Source organism: Tyto alba, unplaced genomic scaffold, assembly GCF_018691265.1.
Source record: "Tyto alba isolate M040663 unplaced genomic scaffold, T.alba_DEE_v4.0 Super-Scaffold_8, whole genome shotgun sequence".
Taxonomy (NCBI): domain Eukaryota; kingdom Metazoa; phylum Chordata; class Aves; order Strigiformes; family Tytonidae; genus Tyto; species Tyto alba.
The window spans coordinates 5,666,895-5,683,928 of record NW_024881329.1 but is presented as its reverse complement, the minus strand read 5'-3'; the positions used below and the strand labels follow the sequence as shown (position 1 = coordinate 5,683,928).

Genomic DNA, 17,034 nt, shown 5'->3' with positions numbered 1-17,034 from the left:
AAATTCTTAAGACACAGAGCAAAAATTTCAACAGGGAAAAACTTTTTTTTTTTTTTTTTATTTTTAAGATAAACACATTTTTGCAACAGAGCATTACCTCACAATGTGAAACTTACAACAAGACTTTCTAAAATTAGTATTACGACAATTGGACAATGTGGTAAATACCGATATATTCTGCATGCTAAATTTCCCCTTAGCAGTAAAATTATTACATTAATATCATATTTGCCTTACCTGATAATCACTGTACTCTTCAATAAATGTTTTCAAAAACCTTTTTGGCCATTCATTAATATAGCACATGCTGTCACAGATAAAACCACCACACCAAGATGATTATAATCTATGTTCTGTCGTCCAAACCACTGATTTTAGGATCTCACTTATAACATTATGCAAACTGCTACACTCCTGTTCCTCTTTGCTCCAGCTCTTAACTGATAGAACTTACTAGTTATTCTTTCCTCCCCCACTAATAGCACGTTTACTTAAACCAGTGTCATATTACTATGCCTGCTCTCGGATAATTACAGTAAAATAAAGCAAAAAAAAAAACAAAACAAAACAACAAACAAACAACCCCAAGAATTCTCACATGCACAGTTCATTTTATATTCAGAGACAGTGAGACCCCCATTGATCTTACTTCTAGTGAGAGGTCACATCACATTAGTTTTACGTTTGGACAAGCTTAATGTTTAGGGAAACAATTTACATCTGACCTAAAGGCTAATATTACTGTGACGTAAAGTCTGAGGACCAATTTGCATACTTAAAGAAAGGCCCTTTCTTTCCAGGTTTGCAATCATTTGCATTATACGCTAAACTAAATACATGCTTCATATTCCCTTTGTCACTTTGGGCTCTCTAAAGCCAGCAGTACTTCACATGCAGGTGGTTTTCTATTACTTGTCTCCTCTGGAAAAAAACACTTTCAAAACACCTAAAGGCCAAAGATCTACATACAGGACAAGATTGCTTGACAGTAATACTAGTAAGTAATCCACTTTATTCACAGTGAATTTCAACACACAGACGTGAAAGTCTGCCTTAAAAGGAAATAAAATAGTTGCAATCAAAACTAAGTGGTTCACCAGTACTGTATACAGACTCAAGGTAAGGTGATACATGTAAAACTAAATCCAACACCCATTTTTCTTTTTCCTATCAGGAATACAAAAAAATATTATCAGCTTTGGGTCTGGTATACAGAACTCAATCTCTAGTGCTAGCAAAGATACCGTAAGAGCACTGTCTTACAAAGAACATTAAATGTTTTATGCTGATTGGGAAAGCAACATCACATTTCTCTCCTGATATGCCAGCTGATGGACACATCCCCGTTCCCCCTCAGGAACTGGAAGGCCATATCTAAATTCCTCCATTTCTCACAAAACAAAAAAATCATATTGTTTGATTCCTGCATTTCTTAACCTATACCAACAACCTCCTCTGACAAAAACAACCATCCAAGTGACTTCTTATATATTCAGAATGCTACAGCTGAGTTTATCTTCCTGGGCCATCTCTCTAATTAGGTCATTCTTCTCCTGCTGCCTTCTATTCCACCAGTTATCACTTCATTGTAGCAACCTGCATCTCTTACATTTTCCTAGTTCATTAACTCCTTGCGAGTCATACTGTAGACATACACTTGACCTACACATATCAACAGCTTCTAAGAGCTGACTAATTTCATAAATCGTAAAAGATCATTAAGAAAAAAAGTATTTTAAAAAAATCAGTGGTGACATGGTGTAACTTAGATCAGAGAAGTATTTTAGTATCTATTTCTCACTAACTGTGGAGGCATGGGATAGATGATTTCACAGCTTTTAAACTAAGAATATTAAGAAAACATCTGGACAGAGTCCTGTGCAATCTGCTCTATGTGGCCCTGCTTGAGCAGGGGGGTTGGAGCAGGTGACCTCCAGATGTCACTTCCAACCTCAAACTTTTTGTGATTATTTAAGTGTATCTTCATAGTAGTTGTATAATTTACAAGCCTAGAAAACAAATAGAGTTGCTTATGATCTACTTCCCACTATATAAATTGCCTTGTTTTTTTCATAGAATTTCATAAGGAGTCATCACAAAAACTGCACCTACATACAGAAGAAAAATTAAATCTGGCAACAAGTCTACGTAAATTTATTCAGTAGAAGAGAAGTTGTGGGTAAAAAGTTCAGATTACAGTAATGCACTACTGTGGCATTACCCAATCTGTCAGTCTTCAAATAGTAAGATAAAGTTCTATTTAAGCTACACAGGCTTTCAAAAACTATTGAGGGAAATGGAAGAACTGTCCAATATATTTGCATAAAGAACTGGACAATATATTTGCATATATTATATATTTTGCATTGCTTCTTGGTTGATAGGGAGAACTGATTAAAATTACTAAGAAAAAAAAAAGAATGAAAGTGGCAAATAATTGAGGAAATTCAGATCCTGTAGCTGAACATTTTCACTGGTTTGACACAGAAAAAGTATCTAAGACATTAAAATTGCCACAGAGGCCACTAGATGCAGGATGATACAGAGTAATTTAAAGAAAAGACCTGTTCCAGTATCCTCTAACTCAGATAAAGTTTTTACTCAGATATGTAGCCTACTTACTGTCAGCATTTGTTGATGCAAATAAGTCTTGCATTATCAGGTGTGAGACTAGAATGATTTATGATTTATTGCAGCAATGAAAGGGAAAAGGTTTAAAGTTCAAGATGGTAACCATCTGCCTAGGAACCATATAGATCTGTTGCACAACCCACTGTTGAGTTATACAGTAACAGGTAGCAAGGCAGAAATAACTTGCTAGAGGGCTGTAGTCATCACTACAAAGTATCCTGTCTTTAATGTTTTCGAACTTCAGCTCGTCATACAGGTGTTTTTTTGCAGCCCCTCTACTTCGTTCTAACAATTCTTCAGTTGATGGGTTTATTACCAGGTGATACTTCTATAAATACATTATACTAGTTCAAAGAAATTCCATTCCCTAGATGACAAAAAAAAACCAAAACCTAAACAAAACAAAAAAAACAAGACAAACCACAATCTCCTCCACATCCCCTCCCCCCCCAAACAGTACTGAAAACTTTCATCTGAGTCCTAAATGGCTATACAAAAACTTCTCTTAAAGAAGTGAAGCATTTCCCTCCTCCTTTCCTTGAATAGTGAGTTTTGAGCTTACTTTGTTCATACAATTTTGAACTCTGCTGAGCACATAACTGGGGTAAATGACCAAGTGACGTGCCAGGCAGACTGAGCCTCTCCATGTATCAAGTGCATTTGCACATGATTGCACACACACAATTGCTCTGGTGAGTGTTAAGGTGGAACCGAAGCCTCCCGAGCAGCGGCCGGCAGCGCGCAGGACTGCGGAGGTGAACCGCCTGGGCCCGGGCTTCAGCCCCTGCACCTTCGCCTCCGCTGAACTGCAGCGGGCGCAACATTTTTTACATGGTATTAAAATAAAATATATTGCATCAAGCCCTGAAAAAGTTCGTGCACTGGGGAAAGTTGTTTTTCTTCTGTCCCTCCCTTTTTAAGGGTTTTAAGTTTTACAACCACCCTCTCGCAGGAGGCTGCCCACCCGCTTTGCCGCGCCATTAGCCCGGCAGCGCCGAGCTCTCCGTGCTTCAACCTTCCCCGCCGCTCGCTCGGGCTCAGCGGGGGCGCAGCGGGGGCGCAGCGGGGGCTCAGCGGGGGCGCAGCGGGGGCGCAGCGGGGGCGCTCCGCCGCGGCCCAGGCCCGCCGGCCCCGCGCCTGCCTCCGGGCCGCGGGGGAGCAGCTCTGCCCGCGGCCTGGGCGCGCCCCACGCAGCGACCCCGCGTGTCCGTGGGCGCCGGGGCCCCGCTCTCTTACCTTGTGCCGGAACTCGCGGGCCACCCGGCGCTCCATGATGCGCGGGGTGCGGGCGCTGCGCGGGGTGCGGGCGCTGCGCGGAGCGGCTGCGCCGGCGAGGCCGCGCCCCGGGGCGGCGGGAGGCGCGCCCACGGCAGCCCCAACCCCCGTCCGCCGCTCCCCTTCCCCGCCGCCTCAGCGCTGCGAGCCGGCGGGCAGCGGTAACCGCCCTGCCACCCAGGCTTTGGTTCTTCGACACCAAAGCGAAAGAAAAAGAAGCGAAGCACACGCACTCCCCACACACCCCCACCCCCGCAGTGTGTTACCTGGCCTTTTCCCTAGGCTGATTTTTACACCTGGTGCTTCTAACACGGCCCAAATCTCACATTCAGACTCCTCTTTTGTGTTTGTAGGTATGTATGTCACTAGCCCTACTAGTTAAGAAAAGCACAAAGATGTAAAATTTAAAGCATGCTAACATATGGAGGGGAAAAAAACCCAGAATTGCTTCAATAAATTGCTCTACTGCAAATAACCTCAATTTTTTCAATTTTAAGCAAGCAGGGTGAATTTGATGTTCCGCTAAGTCTGGTTTCCACCAGCCTTTCCCACTAACAGAAGATTGTTGCCTACAAATGTAGCCTCTGACACGCCTACTGTGAGTAACTGCATAAGAATCAAGCTCAAAGCACCTCAAAAGACGCCTATTTCAGGCTAATCTCTCTTACACTATTTTGTCTTGGGCTGGTTCTTCACCCACTTTCCCTATTGTAGCACACAATAATAAAGACTTCTGCAATCAAGTCTGGAAGCAAGTGGAGACCTGCTCACCCATGTCCCTTAGTCTCCCTGTAGAATCAGCTTTACCCACGTAACTCTGGAGAGAACAGGATTCACGTAAGTGCAGGTAGCTCATCTGCTCCTCCTTCCAAAAGAATGGAAACTTGTATGAATACATATGAAGGCATGACAAAAAAGGTTCCATACTGCCAAATACAAACTGGAATCTGGTCTATTATTTATGTGTGATAAACTTCATAAGCTATACCAGCTCCTTTAGAAATTGCACTCACCTCTTTCAGAAGATGGCTTTGCTGTATTGGAACATTTCGATGGTCTGTACACTACCCATTTCTCATATTCAGTGTCAGGAATAAGAGGGGAATGCATTTTAACCTGTATACAAACAAATACAAAAACCATTTTCAGAAAGCATTTTTCTCTTAGAAGTGCAACTACTAGTACACAAATCATTTGTCTTCTACCTAAATTCCAGTACCACACAATATTGAAAAGCTGTTCTATTCAAGCATGAGACACACAGCTACAGAACTTCTTCCCTGCATATGCAAAATGAAATTGTCTTATATTTGAAGAGGGACATATGCAAAACAATATTGTCTTATATTTGAAAAGAGAAGGAAGGAGATGCGCAAAATTTAAAGGACAGATGTTTCCTTTAATTTTACATATAGACTATAACAGCCATTGATATTTATCAATCGCTTCTAGAAGACTTTACAGAAATGGATCTTTTACAAGCTTCAAGTTATGCTCATTTAAAAGACAGTAACATTTTTTTAATCATATAAATACATTTTTCAGGAGTCAGAAACTCCTCCATGTAGTAAAATATTGTGGAATTTACTTCATTGGTGATGTGAAAACTGCTCTGAATCATCAGGTAAAGGATACACCACAGAAAGAATAATGAACTTGGGGTGTTAGTCTGCTCTATTACATGAATTCCTGTGCTCTACTGTGCATAAATACAAAGCAAACAAAGCCACAAAACTGTCCCATGGCCCAAAACTTAAAGTCTGTTAATCAGTAAATTTATGAGATGGTTATGAAGTTTCCATTACTTCAAATATGTCATATTAAAAGATGGTACAGTTATGACTGTTTAGTAATTTTGGATAATGAGATCTTTCATCACAAGAGATCAAACTGTATCTAAATTAGCGTTAACCTTGTTTCATTTATTGTTTGCTACTTGTGGCATTAAGGGAAAATGAGTAACGTGGGCAAGCCATTTAGTAGGCAAAGAAATATCTTAAAATGTGTGTTGTGTAAACTGATCTCTGTTGCTTTTGATCTACTTTCTCTATCTCCTTTAATGTAATCTGGATCACAGAAAGTGCACCAAAGCCAAATGCATGGTGCATTTAGAGTAGATGGGCTCTGCTACAGGCTGAGGCTAGCATATAATTCTAAAAATTTGTTCAAGGTTGCTGGGAAAAGGCAGTGCTGAAGTTAAAGAATATCTTTTCTGTCTCTCTTTCTTTCCTTTCATACATATTCTTCCTCCAACATTTACAAGAAAGAACAAAATTCTCAGTGAAAACATCACTAGTTTTCCATCATTTCATTAGAAATGAAACACTTGTTGCAGCAAGAAACACAATCCACAGGGACAAATTACAAAGGCAGAAAAGAGATCTTTTTAATGACTTACTGTTAACAGACTACCCAAAGCAGTCAGAAAAGGCCCCTTTTCATCTGAGACAGTTTCTCACCTGGTACGGGCAGCTTCTAAAGCTTCTGTTATAAGATATGCAAACCTGAAGAATGATGGGGAGAGAGGCAGCAGCAGATGGGAAAGGGAAAAGGAACAGAAAAAAAGGTAACAGGAATAGGAAGAAAGAAGAGAAATTGGAAGAAAAATAATTGAAGGTAAAACAGACAGCAAATTTAATCACAAGGAAAAAAAAAAAAAGACTAAACCTGGAAAAGGGTCCACAGAGAGCTCCAAATTAGAGTGGGAATTTATATTAAAAAAAAAAAAAAAGTTATCGGAAGCTACAGAAATAATCCGTACACGAGCTGCATGTTGCATTCAGTCCATGCCTTACTCGTGGCTGTCGTGACTCGAGCTCTGCCCTGTTTCAGGGGCCGTGGCCAGTGCTCCGTGCGGAGCATCGCCCGCGTTCGCTGCCTCAGCGCAAGCGGGCAGCTCCCCGCCAGCCCACGGCTTTCAGCCGCGCGACATTCCCAGGGGCAAAGCCCCGAGTTTGCTCGCGTTAGAGGCGGGCGCAGCCTCACACCGCACCCCACCGCGGAGGCTTCAGCTCCTGCTGAACCCTAAGCATTTACTAACCCCCAGAAAGGCGGGTAAGGGGCAATAAACGTGAGGGGCCGGCGAGGTCAGCGCCCGGCACGGGCGCTCAGAGCGGAGCGTTGGCGGGGCCGGGGCCGGGGCCGGAGCCGCTCGAGTGCGCGGGGAGCCCCGTTCGGAGCGAGGGGCGGTGTCCGGGGTGGGTGTTCGGGGAAGGGCCGGGGGCGGAGGGCGGGCGGGAGGCTGATAAACCCCTCGGCCGCCCCGCCTGGGGGGGCGGGATGAGTGCGGGGCACAGGTAGCGGCCGGCGCTGAGGGCTGGAGCTCCGTGGGCCCGTCGCTGCCGCCCGCCAGCCCCGATGGAGGCCCAGCTCCTCCTTGGGGCACTGCTGTGCGCCTGGCTGCCCCTCGGTGAGCCTCCCGCCTGGCAGGGCGCGGGGACGGGACGGCAGGGCAGGGCAGTCCCGGCCATCACTAACCTGCCGCCTTTGCCTTCTAGCTCTGTCTCTGAGGGGGGCCCGGGCGCAGCTCCCTGCCGGCGGGGACCTACCGCTCCCCAGGTAAGAGCCAGCCGGGGCACAGGGGGCTCCTTTACCGCGGCCGGGCGGGCGGCGGGCCGGGCGGGGTGGGCTGCCCGGGCCGGGCAAACCTTGCCTTCTTCTGTCCTCAGCCGAGGCAGCGCCGCGGGACCTCGGAGAGGGGATGGCCTCGCCGCGGCGACGCAGGTACGGTCCGCGGGCCGGGCGCTCTGGCGTCTCCTCGGGGAGACGCGGCCGTCGGGGCGTGTGGCTCTTCCCCGAGAAGCCCCCCGGGGGGAGGGCAGCCCCTTCCCGCCCGCGGAGCGGCCTGTCCCGGTGAGGCGGCTCGAGATGGCGCCGGGCCTCTGCGCTGCGCCGCCGCCGCTGCCGAGACCCCTCCGCGGGGTGGCCGGTGTGAGGGATGGGTGTTACGGTTGTCATCAGGATAAACTGTGTCTTATTTCTTACCTGACTATGTATCACCACGATACCGTCTGTGTATCTGATGGGTGTGCTACATTTTGTAATTCTTCAAGGCTTGTCCATCAAACGGCGATGAAGGTGTATTTTATCCAGGCCGTAAGGAATGTCAGTCATGAACGGAAGGAAATGTGGAGTTTAAAGCGTCTAAGCAATGAGGGAAGATGGTAGCTAGAACTTCAGCCCGTTCAGAAATAGTTATATATTGTATGAAGCATCCTTGTGCCAAGGAAAGCTGAGGTCTGGTCTGGTTATCCACTAATAATCGCTTTTTGGGAGTCTTTTCAGTTCTTAATAAAAGTAAACAAGTTGGCAGTATCAGATCGCTACATCTCAGTACTGGTTTTTGGATGTGGCTTATCTTGGCAACCCAACTATATAATTCGTGGCATGTTGCTGAAATGTAATTAGGGTGTGTGGTTCCTGCTCCCTTGTTCAAGGGTGTGAAAAGGGAAGTTTGCTTTGTGGCCCTTATTCGCGGCTCCGCAGAGGAGTCTCCTTTCTTTCTGCGTTCTCCCCATTCTTTCTGGGAAAAGCTCAGTGGAGAGTAAAACATGCCGTGTAACTGCAAATCAGTAACAAAATCAACCACCGATAAGAGCAGATGTTTGCAGATTGAGGTTGCCCCCCCAGAATTCAAGACACAGTAATAGGCTCTTTGTTTCCTTCCGTGCTAGCCTACTGAACAGAAAACTTCAGTAAAAAATATGCTTAGGAGAAAGAAAAAAATCAATATTAATTTTAAAAAAGTAAGAACCTGACAAGTAGTTGTTCTAAACATTTGAACTGTCTAAAAGTAACAGTAATGCGTTTTTACGTGTTCTTGCTTTTAAGAAGCTTCTTCAAGAGGAAAAGGTAAAGCAACACTGAATGATAGTTGTTAAGCCCTTTGCAGAATTTTACGTCCATGAAAACTTACTTAATGACATAAATTATGAGATCAGTTTCCAGTTAAATGTCTAAGTAGGTATTTATAACAGAAAACACCTGCCACTTCAGAATGCTTTACAGAATCATGCACAGAACTGAAATTTGAATGATAAAACTCTAGGGCATGCAAATTAAATGCAGTAAATCTAACCAAGTCCTTAAGTAAAATTATGTAGACATAGCTGGTATTGTTTACAATGTCATTTTGGAAATATTTTTCTCAGTTACTTCTATCACTGTAGATATACATTGTAGTTAATGCTGTTTATTAACAGATACTGTATTTGTCACTGCATTTTCCTTAATGCAAACTGTATTCTGTAATTAACGTGTCACTGAAATATGAACATTTTAAAGGATATAGCTGCTGTTCTTCATAACGTGGAGTGAGGAAATAATATGAAATGGCTCTAACATTTGTGTAACTGTATTAAGTAAATTAGGTAAATGTAATCAGATGCTTTGTTAATAGGAAAAACTTGCTTTTGTAAGTCATGGGCTTATGAGAATTGAGAAATTCATGTTAGACTGAGAAAAATGCTACTCAGTGTAGATGTAGGCAGTTCCCTATAACATCGTATCTTTGTTCTAGAAGTTGAGTGATGCAGTTTTAACAAAGGCATGCTAATTAGGAGGTATGCTTCCACTGGTCCTGAGCTTGACAATATAACCACATCATGACAAAATATCAATGGGTGTGTGTAACTTGACCAAACAGGTCTGCTCTTCTGTTTTCTCAAGTAGATGATATAGACTGAATTGGCTTCTGTGATTTGATGTGTTCCTGACCTTTTTTTTTTTTTATTTAATTGAGGAAATGTAAGTATTTAAGTCTTGAAGAACTATTTAAGGCACCTTTGTAGATCAAAGTTGATATTACTTTCTGTTCTACTTGACAGTACATTTTACAGGACTGGTTGTTTCGTGCATACTAAAACAACGAGTTAATATTATTTCCTTAAAGCGTGTTTTCTACAAGAGCTGGTGTGGAAATTATTTTCTAAGTAATACAGAAATTGTTGTCTTTAGTGTTCTCCACAATTTTTCTTTGAGAGGAAGCAATATCCAAGTTATATGTGCTGAGGTGCTGTCCTATGTCTTTCAGTCATTAAAAAGCTCCTTTTAAGATGGGTTGTCTTTGTTCACCAATTTCCTGAACCTGGGCATTCAAAGTTGCATCTTAAAGCGCAGTTTCCAAGATAGTATCTATAGTACCTGTTTGTTTAAAGGGGTTTATACCTACTCCCACTTCTCTGTAAATGTGGTAGAAAAGGTAATGAACTTATAAATAAAATGCTAAGACTTTGCACTTGCAAAAAGATTGAAGGAACTCATATGTTCACACTTCATACCTAAACTATGCACTATCTTTGGGTAAAACGATGTGAAGGAATGCTATCCCTCCAGTTTACCTAGATGCTGTTGGGTGTCTAGTGACCATGACTTATTTCTAAGCTGTTAACAACTAACCTGCGGCACTCAGTATATTTCTGGTTCAGAAGTGATACAGGTGCCACTTTGTAAATCATTTGAGCTGAGAAAGAGTGGAGGGATTGTGACTGGCACCACGGGTGGTGATGAAGGGATGAAGTGGAAATTGGATTAATAGATGAATATGGCAAGAATGAGGAGGGGAGTCAATGCTATTATGATATACCAATTTTTAAAAATGATTACAAGGTCTAATAGACTAGAAACACTGGGATTCCAAAGGGCAATTTATTGGAGAAAAAGGAAGTTTCACTCACCACAGTACTGAGAATTAATACAAGAAAACTGAAGATATCCTGCTGCTGACTGTTGAAGGTAGAAGTACTTAGGAGGAAAGGAACACAAGGGAACAAAAGCTTTAGTTTGCCATCATGTTAGAACAAGAGGAAAAGACTAAAGAGAAGATGGTAGGAAATATTTTGAAAACTAACCAGGGTATTAATGATTTTTTTTTTTTAAAACAAACAAATAAAAAAACCACCACAAAACAAACCTGTTGACTTTGCTGGGTTTTTGATTGGGTTCCTGGAAAATAGTCTGGATTTAGGGCCTTACAAGACATTTTGTTAATTTATATGTTGACTGATTTGTGCATGCATAAACTTTAAAATTATTTTAAATAACTGTAACTGAATGATAAGCACTCCCAAAACAGCTGAATGTTTTTATTGATAGCTATGTTAATACACATGACGGTATAGAGGCTGTAATTGAGAGTGAAAGGAGTATGGAGAAGGGCACAGAGGACAGTGGATATGCAGTTTTAGGTATTTTGGCTTAACTGGCTTAAAATCTGCCTGCTGTCTTCAGGCTTAATATACTTTGATGCTGCTTTACTAGGAGTCTTGAGTGACTCTACTTTTTACTCTACAATGGTGCTTTTTTTGATAACTTTTTAGTAAGCCAATATGAAGCAGTGAGCTTACTGAAAGTGGTAAGTTTACTGATAGACAGTGAAGAGATTTTTAAGGTGCCTTGGTTACAGCTGCTGATTTCTTTGTTCTTTCTGAAAGGAGTCTGGAATGGCAGTTTCTAATGCTTCATCTACTACATTATCCTTATCTCGGAACAGGAGACTTCACAGTATGCAGTGTGGACCACCTAGTAAGTTAATGTTTCTACATGAAATAACTTTAATTGTCTTTTTACGTTCTGCATCATATAATTATTTTTATGAAGAAGAAAACCTGAAATAGCTAATACAGGTCTTGAGGGTAAGGGAGCTCTACCTTGATTGGTCTCAAATGACTACAGGAGTAAGACAATTTATCATGCGTTTTGACCTAGCTTTAAGTTTATGCCTGGTTCTGGTTTGATCATTTGAAAGACTGTCTCTGATAGTAGTTTTTCTAACAAAGAGCTTTCAGCAGGGCAGTCTGCTATTGTATTGATCTACCTAGAGATGTGGATTGCTGCCTAGATGCCATTAAGTTATCTGTCTTGTATCTCTTCTGTGCTTGGAGGTTTTTTGTTTGTTACTTTTTTGCCAACATAATCTATGGATGCTTTTTGTGTGTGTAATCTAAGGGTTAGCAGGATGAGGTACTCTTAGCCACCAGTTTGCAGTGGCGGGCTTTTGTTTGAGGAATTTGTATTTTGGCTTTTTTGGTTCATTATATTTTCAGCAGTGGACAGGCTTAAATCTCCTAGCTCAAGGGTAAAGATCCTCTGTGTTAGCTCTTTTGTAGAGCTCATGCCATGCTTGTCTTGTACAATGGAGAAAGATCATGCAAAGTAATTCAGAGTAATTTTAGTGGTGTGAAACTTACAGTTTCTCTTCAGTTGGCCTGAGTGGTTGCATTGGGCATGGGACCTGCCTGATAATGAATAGTCTGGGATTGCATCCACTGACTTTGTAGCACACACTGTAAGACAGATGTATGGACTATGGTCAATTGTGATTTGGGTTGTGTCATCTCCAAAAGCCTTTAATTTTTAAATACGAACTGTTTTCAGCAGCTTTTGAGAAGTGTGTGGCTGAATGTGGAGGAAAAATAGAAGGGTTTAGAGAAGCATAATATTACTCAAACTATTGTATACGTACCTCTCTATGTGAAAAATTTAACATATATATATATTGCATATGATAAAATTGCTTCACACAATGTGGCAGTCTATGCTAGTAAAACTCCTCTGCTTTTCATGACTGCACCAGCTTATTGACAAAAAAATAGATATTTTCTTATCTCGTTTTGTTGTTTTGTTTTGTTTTTTTGTTGAACCAACTAAAACAGCTTGCAAAGAGAAGATGGTGCAAATCATGCTGAGAAATTTGTTTCCATAATAATTGTTTGGTTCCTTGGTTTATTTTTGGCCAAGTGAAAATTCCTTTAATGTGACTAGCGGATTTTATGTTTTGCTTCAGAGCAACCAGCTAGAAAAAAAAAAACTTAAGATGCATTGTGCTATTTTTAATAGAACTCATTAAAAGGGTTTGTGTGCAAGTTTTATAGTTTCTTAAATAGGCCTAATATTTAAGAAAGGGAAGAACAAATCTAGAAGGAGGGAGAATGAAATGGGTAGCAAGTATATTATGATAAATCATCATGTCTAAGCTTTTAAAGGAGGATGTAGTTACGACGGCAAGAATTAGGCTTCATTGCCCCCTGCATATATAATAGTATAAACTTCCTGGTTTCTTTCTAACTCATTTCTATGGGGTAAAAATACTTCATTAGGATTTTACATTTCTGATGTACTTGCTTTGGCAAGACAATGTTTTTGGAGACATGCTTTAAAAATTGTTGTTGATTGCCCATATTTGAAGGCAAATAAAATAAAGACTATTAAACTCTTTAAACAGTGAGATATCTAGATGAGGAAGTTTCCTTTTTAAATCCCAGTAAACTTAGTGTGGGAAATAGAATCCATTGCTGTCTGTGTGCAAAAGACATTAAAAACAAAAGAACAACCTGATCTGCTCTGTTCAGGCGTTTCAGTAACATGCTCTAAATGCTTAGAACAGTAGTTTCGTTTTGGTCGTTTCTGTTTGGAGAGAGATGCAAGCTCCTATAGCTCTGCCCCTAGACTGGGATTTGTACCAGTCTAGTGGTATATGAAATAGTAAAGGTTTGGTTGTTTTTTTGGGTGTGGTTGTTTGTTGTTTTTTGTTTGTTTGTTATGGTTTTTGTTTTGTTTTTTAACCATCAAGGTAGGTTATTAGGTTCTTTCTCCAGTTTAGTGATGTGTATCTGAAAACTATTTTTTACGTACTTAAAGAACTGTGATTGTAACAGACTTATATTTCATCCTTCTACAGTCAATTCTTGTTGCAATAACATTTTTTTATTGCTTCCTGTAACTCTGTATGTATAAACTGACATATTTTAGGTGGAATTTTTGTATGATGGGTGTGTGATTTGTTGTGCAATAGAGCTCTTTACCTTTATGTTGTATTAGTTAACTGAAGGCAGTTTAGAAAGTGATGTAATGTCTTACATGTCAATGGAACAAAGAAGTTGGTATAGTATAAGTAAATGCAAAGAGATAAATTCCCATGTTAGCTTCTTGTGCCCCCAGGGAATATAGGATTTGAGTTTTGAAATGTTTGTCAGAATAATTGACAGCAGCTAACATGCAGTTTACATAGCTGTTAAACTTGTAACTTTCTTTCACACAAATCTGTGTTTTCATGCGAAGTTAAAGAAAAAAACAAAATTACAACAACAACAAACCCCTAAACAAAAAAATTTCAGAGCCAATTCATATTAAGAACTTGGGAAAGGCAAAACACATTTTCTGGAAGTAAGTTTCAAACTACTGCTGAAAATTCCTAATAAGTTACACCCTTCAAATTTTCCTGTGTCAAAATGCTGTAGCAGACATGAGTCTTTAACGTTTAAAGTCACTGTTACTATAGAAGTTACTTGTCCCTTATGTTATGTGTGCTGGTTTCAAGAGATGCACCAGAGCAGAAAATCTGCAGCTAACTGGAAGAAAGGCTTTTGGTACTGAAGGATTAAAATTACATCCTATTCATTCACTTCAATCTCAAAAAGGAAAATTTTACAACCTGGTGTAATGAGAACTTTGTCCTTATTTCAAGGCTGTATTTCATCCTGCTGAAGCCTGTATGCCACAGAAAACTTGTGCCATTACAGGCAGATGCTTTCAAAGACTATGAAGTTGAAGGGTAAAAGATAATGCAAGAAGTATTTGTTGTATTAGTTCTCCCATAGTCAAAAGTACACCTGACAGCTTAATCGAGAAAGCTTGCGATGGAAATTATGCAGAGTTATAAAATGTAAAATTTCAAGTATGTTGACAGCAGAAGTTTAAATATTCAACTTTAAGCATACCTTCTCTTGCATGTATGGCTATAGGTCTGGTTGATGTTTCTTGCAAATCCTTAGCCCAAACTGCTTTGTGTTTTTGCTTTTCCTTATTGCAAAATAAAGTTTTCTGATTTTTAAGTAATTGATCTTTGATAACCTTTAAGCAGACTTCTTTTACACTTGCATAAAGTTTTTAAAATGTGTTGTCTTTTAAAGAATCCTGAAAACTATGAAGTCTTCGTCTATTTCTACGAATTACTCTAAAGCACTGAAATGGTTTGGGCCAAAGTTGGTAAATACACAGAATCATATGAGGGAACAGGCTGGACCTTGTACCTACCTAGCTTAAGTAAAAATTTGATCATTTTCAGATATCTAAATTAAACTTTCATGCTTCAATTTTTCTGTCCAAGTGAATCTCATAATTAATATCATGAAAGGAAACCTCTCATCAGTGTTTTGTATTAAACAATTTTTTCATGCCACGTCTTAAAAAAAGTAACAAAATACAGAATTCCAACATTAAGAAATGCTTAATGTTTTACAGAAGAATGCCCTCAGGAAGGTCCACATCAGTCACAAATCTTCAAGGATTAATAGTGTATTGATGATAATGGTGTATTACAGTGAGGTCAATGAGTTTTGGAGCATTGGGATTCATGTGATTGGTTAAAAAAAAAATCAAGTATTTCACAGTTGATGTGCATGGTAATTTGAGTAGTCAGACATGTTCTTGAATGTATTTGCTTTTACTTTTGTGAAAAAACTTCAATTTAGATGTCTTTGTAGTGTCTTAAGTTTTGTATGGGATATGGATACGTGCTTTCTTTACAGTTAACCTCTTTGAGATCCAAGGAGAGAGCTGTTCTTTAGTGACTGTATCTCAATTCATGCTGAAGGCCTTCACATGATATAAATTACTTCCAGCTATACTTATTTTATTCCTAATAAACATGTTAGAAGATCAGACAAGCGAATCATGGGTGAGCATACCTGGACATAGAGTTGATTTGCAACTGAAGTAAGTTCAAGAGATCTTAAGTATTCATGGGAGAAGTAGTAATGTAAGAAAGCATAATAAACAAAGTGGGAACAATATCATAGATACAAACCCGCAAAATACATTGTGTCTATAATAGTATTTCAAAATAAATGCTTACTTAGATGAAGATGAACAGTTACATGAAATGGACAGAACTTGTGTTCAGAGTCCAGGTGAAGAACACTTGAAAGGCCAACTGGAGTTGGGTGGGACTGGAATGTGTCTCAAAATGGATTTTGGAACTTCCTCTTGTCAGGTCTAAGTGATGGGATTAAGGCATCTCTTTTTCAGAGAGCAGCAGCACTAGTCACCTCTGAAGCTTGGGCACTAATCTCCAGAAATGCTTGCAATGGAATCCAAACAGGCTGGTTAACAGTCTCACTTTTTCAAAGGCTGTGATAAATAATGGGCATGAGGTTCTGCTACTGCTTATAGGATGCCAGCTCTGGCCTGAAGGCTCTTACTGCCTGACACTGAAGAATTAAGAAGGGGGGTGAGCTAAGTGGAGATCCAGGTGCCCAAGGGATTAAGATATCTACATATTGAGTGGGATTGCAGCCTAATCAGTAATTACCAGATGGTTAGAGTATTTAAGCAATGAGAAGAGCAGAGAAGAATTCAGACCTGTGTTATAAGATGATTGCAAGTATTCACCCTGTTCAGTAAAGAAGGAATTTGAGACAGATTGCTTCATGACAACAATGGTCATATTATCAGTGACTTGCAGGTAGTAATGGCATCACTAGTTAGAAATCACATTATTACTTATACGAGTTGAATCATGTTACTTAGGTCTACCACTTTCTGTTAGAAAACTCTCACCAGTTTTCAATTTCAGATTCCAACCCAATGCACTCCACTGGCATAATGTCAAAGGGAAAAGAGGAGCTAGGGACTTTTTAATAGAGGTCACCTTCAGGTAAATGAAGGACACAATATTCTTCCATAACCTTTGCTCATTTTAACCTTTGCTTAGTATTGATGTTTATTCCCTTTTTGCAGGTCTTAGAATGTTCCTCATCTCCCTAGGAGAGACCTAAACTTGTGGTAGGACCACGTGGGTTAGCTTATTTAGGAGGTTTATATTCCTTTAATGACAAAGATCAGGGTGAACCCGTTGTTACAGGATGTTTATTCTGGATACCTGAGGAAGTATTTCTCTGTTAATTGAGCAGAACTGGATGATTAAAAGAGGGCACACTGAAGTAGTAAGATCACTAAATGTGATCTGAATCAACGCTATTTCTCTCATTACCTGGTTAAGGATAACTAATCTTTGCGCACAGAGATCTTTTATACAGTGTAAGGCAAGATACTGCAGTAATGTAAAGAGGAATATAAGCAAATACAAGAGCTATGTTTACCATGTTGTATTGGGTTTGTGTGGCAAGGCTT

The 17,034-nt window shown here is 40.4% G+C and overlaps 2 protein-coding genes across 6 annotated transcripts in view; one reads left to right on the top strand and one right to left on the bottom strand.

Moving 5' to 3' along the window:
- Positions 1 to 3,971, bottom strand: part of USH1C (USH1 protein network component harmonin) — a 50,068-nt gene extending 46,097 nt beyond the window's left edge. For all 5 annotated transcript variants that reach the window (XM_042785511.1, XM_042785512.1, XM_042785513.1 and 2 more), the window contains exon 1: positions 3,868 to 3,971. In XM_042785511.1, the coding sequence (XP_042641445.1) occupies positions 3,868 to 3,903 (36 nt within the window). In that variant the 5' untranslated portion in view covers positions 3,904 to 3,971. The remainder of the gene's footprint in view (positions 1 to 3,867) is intronic.
- A 3,255-nt stretch (positions 3,972 to 7,226) lies between these two features.
- OTOG (otogelin) overlaps positions 7,227 to 17,034 on the top strand; it is a 105,575-nt gene continuing 95,767 nt past the window's right edge. The window contains exons 1-4 of the mRNA XM_042785098.1: positions 7,227 to 7,315; positions 7,404 to 7,464; positions 7,575 to 7,629; positions 11,337 to 11,427. Coding sequence (XP_042641032.1) covers positions 7,264 to 7,315; positions 7,404 to 7,464; positions 7,575 to 7,629; positions 11,337 to 11,427 — 259 coding nt within the window. The 5' untranslated portion in view covers positions 7,227 to 7,263. The remainder of the gene's footprint in view (positions 7,316 to 7,403; positions 7,465 to 7,574; positions 7,630 to 11,336; positions 11,428 to 17,034) is intronic.